This window comes from Mercenaria mercenaria, chromosome 3 (genome assembly GCF_021730395.1).
Source record: "Mercenaria mercenaria strain notata chromosome 3, MADL_Memer_1, whole genome shotgun sequence".
NCBI lineage: Eukaryota > Metazoa > Mollusca > Bivalvia > Venerida > Veneridae > Mercenaria > Mercenaria mercenaria.
The window spans coordinates 77,990,718-78,008,231 of record NC_069363.1 but is presented as its reverse complement, the minus strand read 5'-3'; the positions used below and the strand labels follow the sequence as shown (position 1 = coordinate 78,008,231).

The window sequence follows — 17,514 nt, the reverse complement described above, 5'->3', positions numbered from 1 at the left end:
TTTATCAAATTACCTTTCTATCAGCTGATCTTGTTTTCACATGTTCCCACGTCTGCTGCAGCAACTGCATGTTCTGCTTGATATTTGATGAGGCTGGATCCTGGCTCTTGCGCATGAGCTGGGAACCATCAGACTGGAGCCTCGATATGACTGGTTCCATGTCCTGAAGCTCATTATGAACTTCCTGTAAAGTGAGAATGTCAGTCATTAAATTAGGTATGTCCAAAATTGTAATATATCTATAAAAGCATTTGATGAATATATGTAAAACAAATCTTTCTTGAGATGGAAATGCTAAATTCTACTACGTTTCTAAGTTTTAAGACATGCTGCTGACATTTCTGGATAGGGTATTAGATAGATATTTCTGGAAAGAATATATCAAGCTAATATTTCTGAATATGCATTATATCAACATACAAATAAGCATAACACAAACTTATAATGTAGTCTTATAACAGAATTATGTATATTCATAAACACTAAAAATGAAATGAAATTTTCAACTTGTTTTAGAGTCATGCAACCTTACAAAATTCACCCACTGAAAACACACAAAATGCAAATAATTGTTTCATTTATCCCACATTTAAAAATTCTGAATCATACTAATTTGATTTATTTCATATAGGAACATTATGAACCTATGTTTTCATTTCAAAATGACACACTGAACAAAAACATTGTTTCAGCATTTCTGGCGTGTTCCTCGTTCTTAATACAAATCAATACCTAGGTTTCATTACAAAACTGTCACCGGTTAAATTTTCTGACTGATGTTGTGTAAACCCCAATCCCTCACTAATCTAACCCCATCTTAAAAACAGATCTGTCTTATTGCGGACTAAATATGACAAACTCACCAGACAAACACAAAAATCAAACAGAGACATTTACCTCAATTTTTGTTAATTCACCGACTAATAACTGATAGTCACAAAACCACATAATTAAAGACAATGTACATGTATATGTTAATCACTTCTATATGACACTTCAAATATTAAGATCACAAACATGTGCAAAACTGGATGTAGGTTTTCTTATCTTTGTCATGAAGTAACCCACTCAAGATAAGGAATTAAACCCTATAAATATTGTTCAGATTAATTTGAGCCGTGCCATGAGAAAATCAACACAGTGGGTTTGCGACCAGCATGGATCCAGACCAGCCTGCGCATCCGCGCAGTCTGGTCAGGATCCATGCTGTTCGCTAACAGTTTCTCCAATTCCAATAGGCTTTAAAAGCGAACAGCATGGAGCCTGACCAGACTGCGCGGATGCGCAGGCTGGTCTGGATCCATGCTGGTCGCAAACCCACTATGTTGATTTTCTCATGGCACGGCTCATTTAATTTTGGTATAATTATATTCATATTCATTCATATTCTACTTGCATCAAGATTTTTTAAAGTTTTTTTTTTCTGATGTTTTACAAAATTAAATGAAAATTATAATGTGGCAGGCAAATGTGCTTTTTTTTCTGTAGTTACGGTAAAAAGCCAGTATTTATAATATACTGCAGATGATTTAACTGTTAATATTTTTTTTTCACAGTTTACAGTCTTTTAAAAACTACAGATCTTTTCTAAAATTCATAGCATTAACACGAAGGTAAAAACAGATGCCAGTCTATAATGTATAACTGTACCACACTGATTCTATGTCCAAAGAATCAGCTATATTCCACTGTTACAACAGTCAGGTCAAAGCATGTCACTGCATACCAAAAGCAAGTACAATATAGAAAGCAGTTAAACAGGGATCTATGATGAGGTGTGAATCTAGTTCTACATTCTATACAGTTATCATGACAGTATCACTAATGGTAGGGAAGAATGTTACATGTGACAATATGCATTTCCATGATTCAGACAATGTCAACCTTCTTTGCGGCCTAATTTCCACAACCCCTGCTTTACAAATTTCAAGACAAGTAAATTTCTCAAATTTGTTTTTTTTATCCCCTATAATAAAAAGAGGTCCTTGTAAACCACAAGTCTGGCAACTCTGGCTCACAATCCAGCCAACAATTTCTTCCCTTTTGTAATAACCTATGAGAAAACTGGGTATACTGTTAAACCACAATGTGACAAAACTAAAGCACCCTTCCAACATACAGTCAAACCTGTGTTAAAGACCACCTCTGAACAGAGACCACCTGGCTTTAAAGACCACATGTTTTGTTTCCCATTTTAACATTTACAGTGTATTTTCACCTGTGAAAAAAGACCACCTCCCAATGTAGACCACATTCTCCCAAGGGTGGTCTTTATAAGACAGTTTTGACTGTAGTTCAAAAGTGATAGCTTCAATTTCATTCTAAACGTAAGTTTCTCTAACCTTCAATCAGCTATCCTCATAACTGATAACGGTCATCTACTGATTTTATGACAGTAGATAGTTGTAAGCAATCTTTAATTCCACATACTCAAAGAAAATTTTGTATACATTTATCTACAAGGTTGACATTGACTGAAGAAAGAAAACGAAAGGGTTATTTCACAGGTCAACACAGTACGAGTGCACTCGTGCATGACTGTCCAGAAGTGGGCGGAGCTTACCAGCCAGTTTACCCATGATGCACTATAAGAGATAGGGCGACCTACTCGCAGGTATTCCTGAGACAGTTTCGTTATGTCCTGATCGGACCCTTCTCGAACATGCTGAAATTTGGGTATATACGGGGGAATATTAATACTACAGACATTTACAGGTTACCATGGTAACATAATACATCCCAGAACCGAAAACAGAAGAAGGTGCTAAGTGGTTAAATAAAGAGATATGCATACCCCATATTTATCACTCTGGATTGTATAGGGAAAGAATAAAAATCAAAAACCATGCATAGACAACTATAATTATAGAATATATTCATATACATATATTATATGGATGAAAGACACTACAAGTATTATTATAAAGTTACAAAGATGAAATTATGAAACATATTTCCAAGTTCAAGCATGATGAAATAAATGTTAACAGTTGCATCAAAAATTAAATGCATTAATGAGAAACCCATGTTATTTTTCAAATGAGACAAGTAGCTGCGTTCAATAAACGCTTGATACCCCCGGTGGCATCCTTGTCGATACAAAGCAACCTAAGTCCAAAACAAGGTCAAGTTCAAGGTCAAACTGAGGTCAGGTGATGTCTGAAGATGAGGAATGGTCACAGGTTACATCTGCATTAGTATCAAGTCATTCTAGTTTGGGGTATTGATGCTAACAAAACGGTCCCATTTTGTTAACCTCGTACAGATGGATGAATGGACAGGACAATCACTATATGCCTCCTGCATCAGTAGATGCCAGGGGTATAAAAACAGCTAAAATAATACACAAGCATTAACCCTTACCCAGCTAAATTTCTATAATGAACTTGTCCATCCTTCAAATTGGACAGTACTATTAAGCGTTAATAGGGGTGCTTACCAAAAAAGATACTGACTGAATGGTGAACAGTGCAGATTTTGATTTGACTGCACAGACGTGCAGGCTGATCATGATCTACACTGGTCGCAAAGGCAGAATCAATTGTGTCCAGCATGTTAAGGGTTAAAACAAGGCGAGCTCTGTATCACGGATGTCACAAAGAAGTGTGATTCTATATATGGCTTCACAGCATTTGATTTCATTGAAGCAGAATGTTTTTTTTTCAAATCACAACCAATTTCTTAGAAATCTTAACTCAATCTGATCTTTTACATATAGCCAGAAACGTTTCTCACACAAGAGGATCAACTAACTGTCTTGCAGAATCCACAAGAATCAACACCGTAACTTGACAGAATTACAATTTGAACAATTTAAACCATTGTTTTTCTGACCAAATACAGAATATTATGTTAAAATATAATCCCTAATCATGATGATGTAATGATAAAACATGATAAAACATGATGATGTAATAATAAAACATGATGATGTAATGATTTAGTAAATGAGAAGCTAGCTGTTACAATATTTACAGCATTACTTTACAATATTAAAAGCTCCTTGCAAATAATTATCTACAAATATTCCATAAATATATTATATTACGTTCAACAGTTAAACAAACTTGTAACTGGATATTTTTTCCTTCAAAAAGCCAAATAATGCCTATGTTCAAAATGATGTTTTAACTGGTCTATTTTTACAATTCTGACAGTTCTATTTTTACCAGAATTGATTTCTATTGTAAGGAAATACATTTCTGAAATATGACAAATTTAAGTCCCAAACAAAAGTTAACAGACTTTTTCACATTAAAATAAGATTTTATTTCTCACGTTATTACTTGTTATACAAAGAACTACTTTTCCAAGTAAATGTCTGCAAAATTTGTAAACCTCAGTTACAAATATGTTTCACTGTTAATCAATTGGCTATAAATCATACAATGAATAAATAAAATAAGCTATATATTTACAACAAATATAGAAATATATAAATATGCTAATTATATTCAAATTTCTAGTTTTATATGTCCACCCACTTACCAGGAATCTTTCAAGTTGTTCCCTTGCTGTTTCAGGAAGACCACCTACTGGGCGGGAGGTGATCAACATACCCTCGATCTGACCAAGGCGCACCAATACCTTTTCCATTTCTTCAGAAAAGTCTTTTGCCTTTAAGAAAGCAATGTTTAAATTCACGTCAAGCATAAAATGCGAAAGTCACAAATTACATGCATCACAGCAATAAATTTTAAATACCCTTTTTAAACACTGTAAATTTTTGCAGTTTTGACTAATTCAAGTGCCATAACTCTGAAGAGCTGGGTTGTACCGCTTAGTTACCTTACTGTAAGTTAAACAACTTATACTTAATAGTGAAGTAATGTGATTCTCTATATCTGAATACAAGAGGACCATGATGGTCCTGAATCGCTCACCTCTTCCCACATGACCCAGTTTTGAGTATGACAGCGTTTTTTCTATTATTTGACATAGTGACCTAGTTTTTGAGCTCATGTGACCCAGTTTTGAACCTGACCTAGATATTATCAAGATAAAAATTCTGACCAATTTTCATGAAGATCCATTGAAAAATATGGCCTCTAGAGAGGTCAAAAGATTTTAATAATTTTAGACCTACTGACCTAGTTTTTGACCGCAGTTGACCCAGTTTCGAACTTGACCTAGATATCATCAAGACAAACATCCAGACCAACTTTCATACAGATCCCATGAAAAGTATGGCCTCAAGAGAGGTCACAAGGTTTTTTTATTATTTGACCTACTGACCTAGTTTCTTAAGGCACGTGACCCAGTTTCGAACTTACCTAGATATCATCAAGGTGAACATTCTGACCAATTTTTATGGAGATCCATTCACAAGTATGGCCTCTAGAGAGGTCACAAGGTTTTTCTATTTTTAGACCTACTGACCTAGTTTTTGACCGCACATGACCCTGTTTCGAACTTGACCTAGATTTCATCAAGATGAACATTCAGACCAATTTTCATACAGATCCCATGAAAAATATGGCCTTTAGAGAGGTCACAAGGTTTTTCTATTATTTGACCTACTGACCTAGTTTTTGAAGGCACGTGACCCACTTTCAAACTTGACCTAGATATCATCAAGATGAACATTCAGACCAACTTTCATACAGATCCCATGAAAAATATGGCCTCTAGAGAGGTCACAAGGTTTTTCTATTATTTGACCTACTGACCTAGTTTTTGAAGGCACGTGACCCACTTTCGAACCTGACCTAGATATCATCAAGGTGAACATTCCAACACATTTTCATGAAGATGTCATGAAATATATGGCCTCTAGAGAGGTCACAAGGTTTTTCTATTTTTAGACCTACTGACCTAGTTTTTGACCGCACGTGACCCAGTTTCAAACATGACCTAGATATCATCAAGATGAACGTTCAGACCAACTTTCATACAGATCCCATAAAAAATATGGCCTTTAGAGAGGTCACAAGGTTTTTCTATTATTTGATCTACTGACCTAGTTTTTGATGGCATGTGACCCACTTTCGAACTTGACCTAGATATCATCAAGGTGAACGTTCTGACCAATTTTCATGAAGATCTTATGAAATATATGGCCTCTAGAGAGGTCACAAAGTTTTTCTATTTTTAGACCTACTGACCTAGTTTTTGATGGCACGTGACCCAGTTTCGTACTTGACCTAGATATCATCAAGGTGAACATTCTGACCAATTTTCATGAAGATCTTGTGAAATATATGGCCTCTAGAGAGGTCACAAGGTTTTTCTATTTTTAGACCTACTGACCTAGTTTTTGATGGTACGTGACCCAGTTTCGAACTTGACCTAGATATCATCAAGATGAACATTCTGACCAACTTTCATAAAGATCCCATGAAAAATGTGACCTCTAGAGTGGTCACAAGCAAAAGTTTACGGACGGACGGACGCACGCACGGACTGACGACGGACACCGCGCGATCACAAAAGCTCACCTTGTCACTTTGTGACAGGTGAGCTAAAAACATGTGAAGAACACTAATTCACTGTCTGAAAGTGCAGTAATTCTGTCTATTTGAATAGAACACTTCCATAAATATAGGGTATTTTTACTGAAATTTAAAAATCCAAGTAGTTTGAGTTACAGTCTTTTTTAACTTTATTTTCTATGAACAAAATGTTAAAAAACCTCTCTAAGGGCCTCCTCCAGTTCTTGCTGTCGGCTGTGACTTTTCTCCTGTACCGTGTCCCAAAGTCGGTTGAGGTCTTCCAGTCTACGTCTGCCTGTCGATGACCTATCTGCACCCAATGACTTCAGACAAGCCTCTTTCACAGACTGAACACTTTGTTCATGGGCACCGATATCATTTTGAAGAACCTGTGGTAAGTAAAAATTCATATATGCTTAAGATATTTTAAACATATTTTCGACCATGGTGTCTTATTTTCCAGTTAACAAATTAATTTAACTTTTACATTAATCCTGAAATGTGGTTCACATGCAAATAAAGTTGTTCTATCTAGAAACAGATTTCTGGAAAAAAGATTTTGTTATCTAACAAGCTCTCAAAGTACTGCAAAACCTCCTTTTTATATAAGATGTAACTAGAAAATGCTTTTGTAAAAAAGCCCATGTCTCCCCCAATGCAAAGTCCTATTGGCAAGAAGTCAATAGGGGTCAGGAGCGAAAGTCAAAGAAACACTGATGGTTGGCTGCAATAGGGATCATCTACTTGGCATGTCCAGTCATCCCGCTAAATTTCAACACTCTTGGCCTAGTGGTTCTCAAGTCACTGTTCAGGCTCCTGTGACCTTGACCTTTGATTAAGTGACCTCAAAATAAATAAGGGTCATCTACTCTGCATGTTCAATCATCCTATTAAGTTTCAACATTGTAGGTCAAGTGGTTTTCAAGTTATTTCCAAAAAATGATTTTACATGAACAGGCCCCTGTGACCTTGACCTTTGACGGAGTGACCCCAAAATCAATAGGGGTCATCTACTCTTCATGACCAATCATCCTATAAAGTTTCAACATTCTGGGTCAAGTGGTTCTCAAGTTATTGATCGGAACTGGTTATCAATGTTCAGGCCCCTGTGACCCTGACCTTTAACAGAGTGACCCCAGAAACAATAGGGGTCATTTACTCTGCATGAACAATCATCCTATGAAGTTTCAACATTCTGAGTCGAGAGGTTCTCAAGTTATTGATTTGAAATGGTTTTCCATGTTCAGGCCCCTGTGGCCTTGACCTTTAACAGAGTGACCGTAAAATCGTTAGGGGTCATCTACTCTGCATGACAAATCATCCTATGAAATTTCATCATTCTGGGTCAAGTGGTTCTCAAGTTACTGACCGGAAATGGTTTTCAATGTTCAGGCCCCTGTGACCTTGACCTTTCACAGAGTGACCCCAAAATCGTGAGGGGTCATCTACTCTGCATGACCAATCATCCTATTAAGTTTCAACATTCTGGGTCAAGTGGTTCTCAAGTTACTGACCGGAAATGGTTTTCAATGTTCAGACCCTTGTGACCTTGACCTTTAATGGAGTGACCCCAAAATCGATAGGGGTCATCTACTTTGCATGTACAATAATCCTATGAAGTTTCAACATTCTGGGTGAAGTGGTTCTCTAGTTATTGATCGGAAATGGTTTTCCATGTTCAGGCCCCTGTGACCTTGACCTTTGACGGAGTGACCCCAAAATCAATAGAGGTCATGTACTTTTCATGACCAATCATCCTATGAAGTTTCAACATTCTGGGTCAAGTGGTTCTCTAGTTATTGATCGGAAATGCTTTTCAATGTTCAGGCCCCTGTGACCTTGACCTTTGAAGGAGTGACCCCAAAATCAATAGCGGTCATCTACTCTTCATGACCAATCATCCTATGAAGTTTCAACATTCTGAGTCAAGTGGTTCTCTAGTTATTGATCGGAAATGGTTTTCAATGTTCAGGCCCCTGTGACCTTGACCTTTCACAGAGTGACCCCAAAATCGTGAGGGGTCATCTACTCTGCATGACCAATCATCCTATTAAGTTTCAACATTCTGGGTCAAGTGGTTCTCAAGTTACTGACCGGAAATGGTTTTCAATGTTCAGACCCTTGTGACCTTGACCTTTAATGGAGTGACCCCAAAATCGATAGGGGTCATCTACTTTGCATGACCAATCATCCTATGAAGTTTCAACATTCTGGGTGAAGTGGTTCTCTAGTTATTGATCGGAAATGGTTTTCAATGTTCAGGCCCCTGTGACCTTGACCTTTGATGGAGTGACCCCAAAATCAATAGGGGTCATCTACTCTTCATGACCAATCATCCTATGAAGTTTCAACATTCTGGGTCAAGTGGTTCTCTAGTTATTGATCGGAAATGGTTTCAATGTTCAGGCCCCTGTGACCTTGACCTTTGACAGTGACCCCAAAAACAATAGGGGTCGTCTACTCCAGCAGCCCTACAACCCTATGAAGTTTGAAGGTTCTAGGTCAAATGGTTCTCCAGTTATTGCTCGGAAATGAAGTGTGACGTACGGACAGACGGACAGGGCAAAAACAATTTGTCTCCTTGGGTAGACATAATTACAGAACATATGAACCAGACCCAGAACTTTGTTCCACAATTATACCTTATGTTTAGCAAGTTCTATTTCCACAAGCTTTCTGTCACCATAGACTGGTTTACTCTCGTCAAGTGTCTGTTCTGTTTTGTCCATCCAGGCCAGCAACTCTGTTGTTGCATGGTCAATCTGGCCTGCATTCAACATGGCTAACTGCAGATCACGTTGCCTGAAGGAAACAAATAAAATATTTGGAAAGCTATTTTTAGTAACATGTAATTTAAAAAACTATGAAAACATTAGCATTCTTTGGGACTAATTTTCATGGATCCATGGTGGCATCAATCCACAAAAATAAATCCCATTGAACATGTCCCATTCTCTTCATCTTAAAAATTTGAAATCTATAAATTTATATCTTCACTAAATAGTCATTTGGGTCAAAATCATGCCCATGTTATTAAATGACTTCACAGTATTTGGTTAACTATTTACTTGAAATTGGAAATTTCAAATACATGATAAAGGCACAAAAAATACGATTTTGCAAGTAATGTGATTCATATTTTTAAACTGTTTCAAGTATTTTTTTCATGTTACTCCTGTATTACAAATATTGCAATTAACAGGAATTGAGGATCCTGTATGACACCCGGATTCAACCCATTTCTACCATTTGCGTTTGTTTGTTGGCAAGCCAGTTTCACTATGTAAGTTGTCAGACAATGAAACCATGTTTCTAGATTTGTAACAAGCTAAAATTCAAATGAAAATCGCACATTTATTACTCCATCTCATGTAACAGAAGTGAAAGAAAAATGAATTCAGACACAAATTCTTTGGCCATATACACAAAGCAATGTTATCTTATATGAACAGTTTTAAAATCAATCATCATCAATGGACATAACATATTTTATTATTTAGTACCTGTCACTGATTCCGGACAGAAGACCATCCCATCGTTTGTTGACAGCTGATACTGGTTCTTTCACAAACACCGACTGGTCTGGGCTCGCGTCCTTCACCAGCTCCTTTGCCTTCTGGTTCAGGGACTCGATATCGGCATGCTTTGGATCAATCTCAAGTTTAAAAGCCTGTCGAAAAATATGGTAAGAGTAAACTGAAGGGCAGCCAATGAAACAGAAAGAATTCTTATCAACCTTCAAAGAATGCTTTGAAACTGAAAACAGCAAATTATTTACATCATTTATCTAAGCTGATGAAACCAATGACACAACAAAAAGGTATCACATGCTTTTGATTTTAAAGCTTCTTCTATTGATCAGAATTAACCTGTTCCTTTACAATATTTCTTAAATAATGTAAACTTCAAAGAAATTAAAAGATCTGAGAGGGCATTACATTACAAAAAGGACTTTTTCTTCCTGCTGTCAATGGAATTCTTTAGTTTCATTTGAGCCAAAAGATCAGTTTCAATTAAAGTGAAACACCTCTTGCTCAAGCACCCTGGCTCACTTGAGCATTTTACCATTTTCCCATTCATTTCATTATGTTTTCTATGTTACAGTCACTAGAAACCGTAGATAACTTGGGAGTTTTGCCTATCCCTATTAGACCTCAAACGTTTGGTGTTTTCGTGTAGCTTCGATATATCATGGTCTGGTTAAGGTATCTACAGATAGTTTCACCATTTTCCTAGTCTATAATGACATTATATTCTAACATACCTTGACTTCATTCCACTGGTCTTTGATGGTGTTGAAATCTCCTGCGACTGGAGTCAGGTCTTTCAACCTGTCCTCGCGTTTCTGCAGCCATACAAGACTTTTCTGAAAACAGAAAGGCAAACACAACTGTATGTGTATAAAGTTATAGTTTTTTTGTTGGTTTTCGGGTTATATCAACATTTCGGTCATATAGCTACTTTTCAAAGCATTTGATGGTGGAAGAAGACCCCAGGTGCCCCTCCAGACATTATTTCATCAGGCAAGCACCTGGGTAGAACCACCGACCCTCCATAAGCCAGCTGGATGGCTTCCTCACATGAAGAATTCTACACCTCAAACAAGGTTTCGAACCCAAATAAGTTAAAACTACATGTTCACTGTCATAAAGGTGAGACATTTTAAATAACTTTAATGTGCATTTTTGTGTATACCATATTTTCTAAACATTTTAAACTGGAAATCTAGACATTTACCTCCAAGTCGCACATGTATCTGCAACTGTAAAACTGCTATGAGCATGTGCAACTTATCTCATTTATTACCAACAAACAGTGTTTAAACAATGCAACAATGACAAAATATGACAATGATAAAACAAGCTTATTAAGATCACAATAATCCTACCATTAGTTCATCCTGGAAGTGCATAGATTTTTCCAAGGCTTCCTCCAGCGTCCTTGACCTTTTGTCAAACTCTCCAGTAATGGAGAGCAGATTGTTGTCGAGGTCATCAATGTGTTTCTGCACTTCTGGCCTGTCTGGTTCCCCACACAGTTTCAACAGCTGTTCCCCGGTTTCATGTACCTCGTCAAGGTCAAACTGGCTGGCCTCAATATCATCACGGAGGGCCTTAAAAATGTAACAAATTATTAAATTTTCTTTCATTTATAGCAGTGCTTTTCTAGTTTTGTCTTGGACGGACTACACATGAAGAAAGCAAAACATGAACTTTTATTATTGTAACATCTGAACAAATCCATGCTTACTATTACCAAATTAAAATATATGCCAATTTAGATAATAAATTCATACTAAATTGATTTACACAACATCTTTCAATGCATTTGGTACTAAAACCAGTCTATGCTACAAAATACAACTGCTTTTCTTTCTTTATCTTTTAAAGATGTAACATCATTTGATAAGGATAAAAATTCAAAATTTTTGTTCAGTAAAATGAGAATTACCTCAAGAGTATCTTGCTGTTCTCGAATGATTGACGGCTCAAGTGCAGGTGGTTCCTGATTGGCCAGTGTGTCAGAAAGGTCTTTCAGCGTGCGCTGCAGGGAATTGAGATCGTCCCAGAACTTGTCGGCAACCTCCAGTGTATCTTCTAGCTGAAGACTGCGGGTGTTTGCTCCATCATTGATTTTCTCGTACAAGTTGACGAGGTCAAGCAGCTTTGATTTCACATCTGTAATGATAACATTGAAATGCTCACAAGTCTTTATAGAACAAGTATTTGTTATTATGTATCGTCTATACTTTGCCAAGGAGTTTTACAGTATGTATTAAGAGACATGGACTACACTTTCTCGACATTTTTCCACCAAGACTTGCCTTTATTGTTGTTAAGGTTTTATAATTTTTTGCATATAAAGGGCAGCTTCCAGTCACAGAATTTCTTTAGAGGGCTCTTTGAATTCAAAACTCTCAAGGCAGAAATCCCAAGCTATAATAGCTATTTTATCTATTGTCCACTACTAAAAGTGCACTAAAAATTTGTATCATTTTTATCGTTAACATTGTAGGACATAATTATAATACCTCTGACAGCATCGTCCTGCGAGTCTGACGCCTGCTTGATCAGTTCTTCTGCTGCGTTCTGTACGGATTCAAGGGCAGATAATCTCATCTGCATGTCCTCTATCAAGGTCTGTAAATATAATGCAATAATGTTCCATTCATATATCTAAATTGAAAGAACGTAACTTTTCGGCTTTACTTGTTGAGAACAGCGTTTATTTTAACTAGGTTAGGAGCAAACGTTACCAAGCGCATATTGATACAAAGCCTAATTTTTCTTTACTTTGAGTAAATACTATAAATGAGCCGTGCCATGAGAAAACCAACATAGTGGCTTTGCGACCAGTATGGATCCAGACCAGCCTGCGCATCCGCGCAGTCTGGTCAGGATCCATGCTGTTCGCTAACAGTTTCTCTAACAGCAATAGGCTTTGAAAGCGAACAGCATGGATCCTGACCAGACTGCGCGGATGCGCAGGCTGGTCAGGATCCATGCTGGTCCCAAAGCCACTATGTTTGTTTTCTCATGGCGCGGCTCAAATATAGACATAAACCTTTTCAAAGGTTTTACTTACACTATTATCAGCCATTTGTTCACGAATTTTATCAGGGTGGGCGGAAACTGGTTGGGCATTGGTTACCATCTCCTCTGTGGTTGTCAATGTTTCCAGCATGTTCTCCAGTTTATCAGTGAACTGTAACGTAAATAATCATCCATACAGTGAAAGTCAATTAATAAACAGATATTTCAGTTAAATTAAAACTGACAGGCAACATTGTTCTACTGTCAATTTTTTCTACTTTGTCCTTTTATACCATTTAAGACCCATGAAAGAATTTCCAGATTGGCTTAAAAATCGCAAAGTTATTAACATTTAAATATTTGACCAAAATTGGAGCATTTTATATCCACAACAACATAAAACAAAATGGTGAATTTCATTTACTATTTATTAATCAAAAGATTAACAACTTCTTAATCCTTACATATACATGCTGAATCATTAATTTTTTCTGCACATGAAGCCAAACTTAGCACTTATTCCTTAGTCACTGCAAAGATACCAATAAGTAGTTCTTTAACACCCTAAAAGAGAACTAACAAGTACATCTACAATTTAAACAGATGGATGCAAAAAAAATCTCACCTCTGCAGACTGTTGAAGGGCCTCATCGATAGACATTGATCGTTCCCTAACAGCACGACGGATCTCCTCAACCCTCTTGTTATCTTCATCCATGGTTGTCTGGACAAGTTCGACATCATCTGGTTTCAGGGACAGTTTGGTCAGAGCCAGGCCAGTTTTGTTCAATTTGTCAACAAGCGGTTTGTTGTCCTGGAGTTCTTGTTTTAAGACCTAATTATGAAATATGGTTGTGTTACCTACTGTGATGTTGTGAAATGACATTCACTCAAATATTTTCAGATAATTACTAGTTGCTACACAAGGTGAGTACATTTACTCTTTAATGCCAATTTATTGAGAAATTACAAATGTATTTAATTCTGTTAACATAAAATTCCACTGTTTTGATCAAAATGGATATTCCGTAGGGAAATAAATATTTTACAGTGGAATATGAAACAAAGCGGAGTTTCATTTTGCTCCTTTAAATCAGAAAAAACTTTAAACAAGACGGTCATGATGACCCTGGATCGCTCACCTGAGTAATATGAGCTACATGTTTCAAATGTAAAACTGATGATAAAATATTAAGCAAGTCAGTAGGTCACATTCATGGTCAATGAAATTCAGTTTTACGATTTGTGTGCAAACTGTATGTCATCAAAATGTCAAGGCTGTATCTTAAAAAACAAGAAAGTAGGTCAGTAGGTCAAGGTCACAGTCAAGTGACATCATATTACTTGGGGTCATCAGGTAATTATAATTCAACAGTCTTGGAAATAGGATCAGATGATTTTTTAAGTATTTTTCCTATATAACTCACATAATAACTAAGTGACCCCAGGGCGGGGCCTCTTTTAACCCCAGGGGCATAATTTGAACAATTTTGGTAGAGGACTACTAGACAATGCATCATACCAAATATCAAAAGCCTAGGTCATATGGTTTCAGACAAGAAGATTTTTAAAGCTTTTTCCTATATAAGTATATGTAAACCTTGGGACCCCTGGGGCGGGGCCATATTTGACCCTAGGGGGATAATTTGAACAATCTTGGTAGAGGACCACCAAATATCAAAGCCCTAGGCCATGTGGTTTTGTACAAGAAGATTTTCAAAGTTTTCCCTTTATAAGTCTATATAAACCATGTGACCCCCGGGGTGGGGCTATATTTGACCCTAGGGGGATAATCTGAATAATCTTGGTAGAGGACCACTAGATGATGCTACATACCAAATATCAAAGCACTAAGCCATGTGGTTTTGTACAAGAAGATTTTCAAAGTTTTCCCTATATAAGTCTATATAAACCATGTGACCCCCGGGGCGGGGCCATATTTGACCCTAGGGGGATAATATGAATAATTTTGGTAGAGGACCACTAGATGATGCTACACACCAGATATCAAAGCCCTAGGCCCTGTGGTTTTGGACAAGAAGATTTTTAAAGTTTTTCCCAACCAGAGTTCTGCATGGAATTCTATTCTTTGAACAATTTTGAAAGGGGGCCACCCAAGGATCATTCCTGTGAAGTTTGGTGTAATTCTGCCCAGTGGTTTTCAAGAGGAAGATTTTTTTAGAAACTGTTGACGCACGATGGACATCAAGCGGTCACAATAGCTCACCTTGTCACTTCGTGACAGGTGAGCTAAAAACTTACAGAAATTGGGGGCAATTAATGTCGTAAAATACCAATGTAATTTAACTTAGAAAATAGAACTTACATACATATTATGTATACAGTCTTTTTACTGCTCATTAAAAGTCACAAAGAGATAAATTTTCAAAAAATCCAACCTTTGAACCGGTAACTTTTTTTTGTACCTGACATCTAACTAAGAAAATCACTGACCTTAACTCTGTCTTGCTGTTTCTTGACAGTGTCCTGGTTAATGGACATGACCTCTAACTCGGCAATGGCAGGTTCAACTTCCTGGAACCATTTCAGTAGATCCTGGTGTGTCTCGACAAAAGTCCTTGACAACGGCATGGCTTGTTCCAGCTGTACCAGGCGATCACTGCCAAGTTTGGCGACAGCGTCACTCTTCTGCTTCAGCGCTTCCATTTTGTTGTTGAACGATCCATCGTCGTCCATTGAACCTTCACGAATTAAGCGTTTTCCTGCAGCGATGGTGTCTCGGGCTTTCATCTTCTGGGCATTTATGTCATCATTCATGGCCTGAATGGAAACAATGAAAATGGTAACATGATTCAGATGTAGTGACTACTAAACAAAACTGGCTACAAATAGAAGATTTGTGAAGGTAAGCTTATAAAATGCAAATCCTTAAATTCTAGCCATAGTTGCTTCACTTTGTCTCAAAAGTATAAATTTCTTGATTAGGTAGATTAATTTTCATACCTTCTGATCAGCCAGCTGTTTCTGGAGTTTAGCTGGCGTACAGCTAATTGGTTCACAAGCAACCAGTGCTCTCTCCTCTTCCTCAAACCACTCCTGTAGATCTTCTACAGTACACATAACCTATAAATACAGAAGACATACACTCAAGCTTGTGCCAGGGACCACCAATGAAAAAGACCATCTGTGAACAGAGACCTCCCATGAACAGAGACCGCCTGTGAACAGAGACCGCCTGTGAACAGTAATTGCACAGTTCTAAAGACCAGTAGTGTAATTTCCAATTTAAACATTATTTTATACAACCTCCGAGATAAATTTCACCTTCAATAAAGGCCACTAGGTGGTGTCTACAGACAGGTGTTACTATCAATAAATTATGTAAAGAAAAAAAAATATCCGTTTGCTTTGATAAATAAATAGAAAACTTTTTATTTGATCCATTTCGTAGCTACTTACCTACAAGAATATATATGGAAACAACCGATTTTTCTCCGGAGATTCTGGCAGTATTACAATCAGTTGAATTTATAGACTGATTAGTACCAGATATTTCAGCCTTATCAATTCAGTTCGACCCCTGGCTTCAAATTATGTGATGGCAACATTTTCAGTGTTAATTTCTACATAATTTAAAGTTTCATTCCGATATACAACGTGCTTACCTCGGCATTTTTCAGTTTTGAAGCCCTGTATTTATCAGCTTTGTTCTGTATAGCCTCATTTACAGCCTCAAACCTTTTCAGGTCCTTTGCTAGTGTGTCCTCCACCTTGAACCCAGCATCACCTGGTGCAAGCTCAGCAAGCTGGTTCCCATCACTGTTCATGACTTCCAAAATGGGCTCAATGGCCTTGACCTCTTCAAGGAGTTGCTACAAAAAAAAACATTACATGCAATGCCTGATATACTTGAAAATAACTAGACAAACGGCAAATGCTTATATATATATATACAATCATAGAGTAACAGAGGCCCAGGCAAAACAGACATACATAGAATATATCAGTGAGTCAAAGACATGAACTCTTCAAAATGAAAGTTTTTTCAAAACAGGCAAGTATCCATTACAAAATCTGAACACCAGATATTCTATCATTCGTTACATTTATTTAATTGTCATGCTGCTATGTTTACAACAGAAATTTTTATCACTCTGTATATTTTTATTCAGATTATATTTAATGATGTTTTTCACATTATTTCTTTCTTCTCAGTGATATATGACCTTTTTACAACTGTTCACAATAAAGTCTAAGACTTTCATTCATTCAAAATACGAGGTGAAAAATTCTTACCATCACTTGTTCCTCTGGCTCATTTGCATCTTTATGCCTCGTTTTGGGTTCCATTTTCACCAGCCAATCAATGAACTTGGCATGGGCATCATTGAAATTTTTAGCCAATGGGAGTGCTTCTTCCATCTGTTCCAAGGTGTCAGACAATTTGTCACTAAGTTCTGCAAATCTTGATTGTATATCATCAATTTTTCTCTGAACATTCTTCACATCATCACCTGAAAAACCAAATTACCTTTTTATACTGTGGACAAGAAACATTGGTAAGAAGCATAAAAAGCCTTAAAACCTCA

The 17,514-nt window shown here is 37.0% G+C and overlaps 1 protein-coding gene across 1 annotated transcript in view; it reads right to left on the bottom strand.

The window, feature by feature from the left end:
- Window positions 1–17,514, bottom strand: part of LOC123524323 (microtubule-actin cross-linking factor 1, isoforms 1/2/3/4/5-like) — a 158,373-nt gene that overhangs the window by 32,278 nt on the left and 108,581 nt on the right. Inside the window, exons 51-66 of the mRNA XM_053539774.1 lie at window positions 17,222–17,439; window positions 16,591–16,797; window positions 15,929–16,048; window positions 15,419–15,745; window positions 13,590–13,799; window positions 13,017–13,136; window positions 12,463–12,571; window positions 11,883–12,109; window positions 11,320–11,544; window positions 10,696–10,797; window positions 9,935–10,101; window positions 9,074–9,233; window positions 6,632–6,820; window positions 4,489–4,617; window positions 2,564–2,665; window positions 14–184 (exon numbers count right to left, since the gene is read on the bottom strand). Coding sequence (XP_053395749.1) covers window positions 14–184; window positions 2,564–2,665; window positions 4,489–4,617; window positions 6,632–6,820; window positions 9,074–9,233; window positions 9,935–10,101; window positions 10,696–10,797; window positions 11,320–11,544; window positions 11,883–12,109; window positions 12,463–12,571; window positions 13,017–13,136; window positions 13,590–13,799; window positions 15,419–15,745; window positions 15,929–16,048; window positions 16,591–16,797; window positions 17,222–17,439 — 2,783 coding nt within the window. The remainder of the gene's footprint in view (window positions 1–13; window positions 185–2,563; window positions 2,666–4,488; window positions 4,618–6,631; window positions 6,821–9,073; window positions 9,234–9,934; window positions 10,102–10,695; window positions 10,798–11,319; window positions 11,545–11,882; window positions 12,110–12,462; window positions 12,572–13,016; window positions 13,137–13,589; window positions 13,800–15,418; window positions 15,746–15,928; window positions 16,049–16,590; window positions 16,798–17,221; window positions 17,440–17,514) is intronic.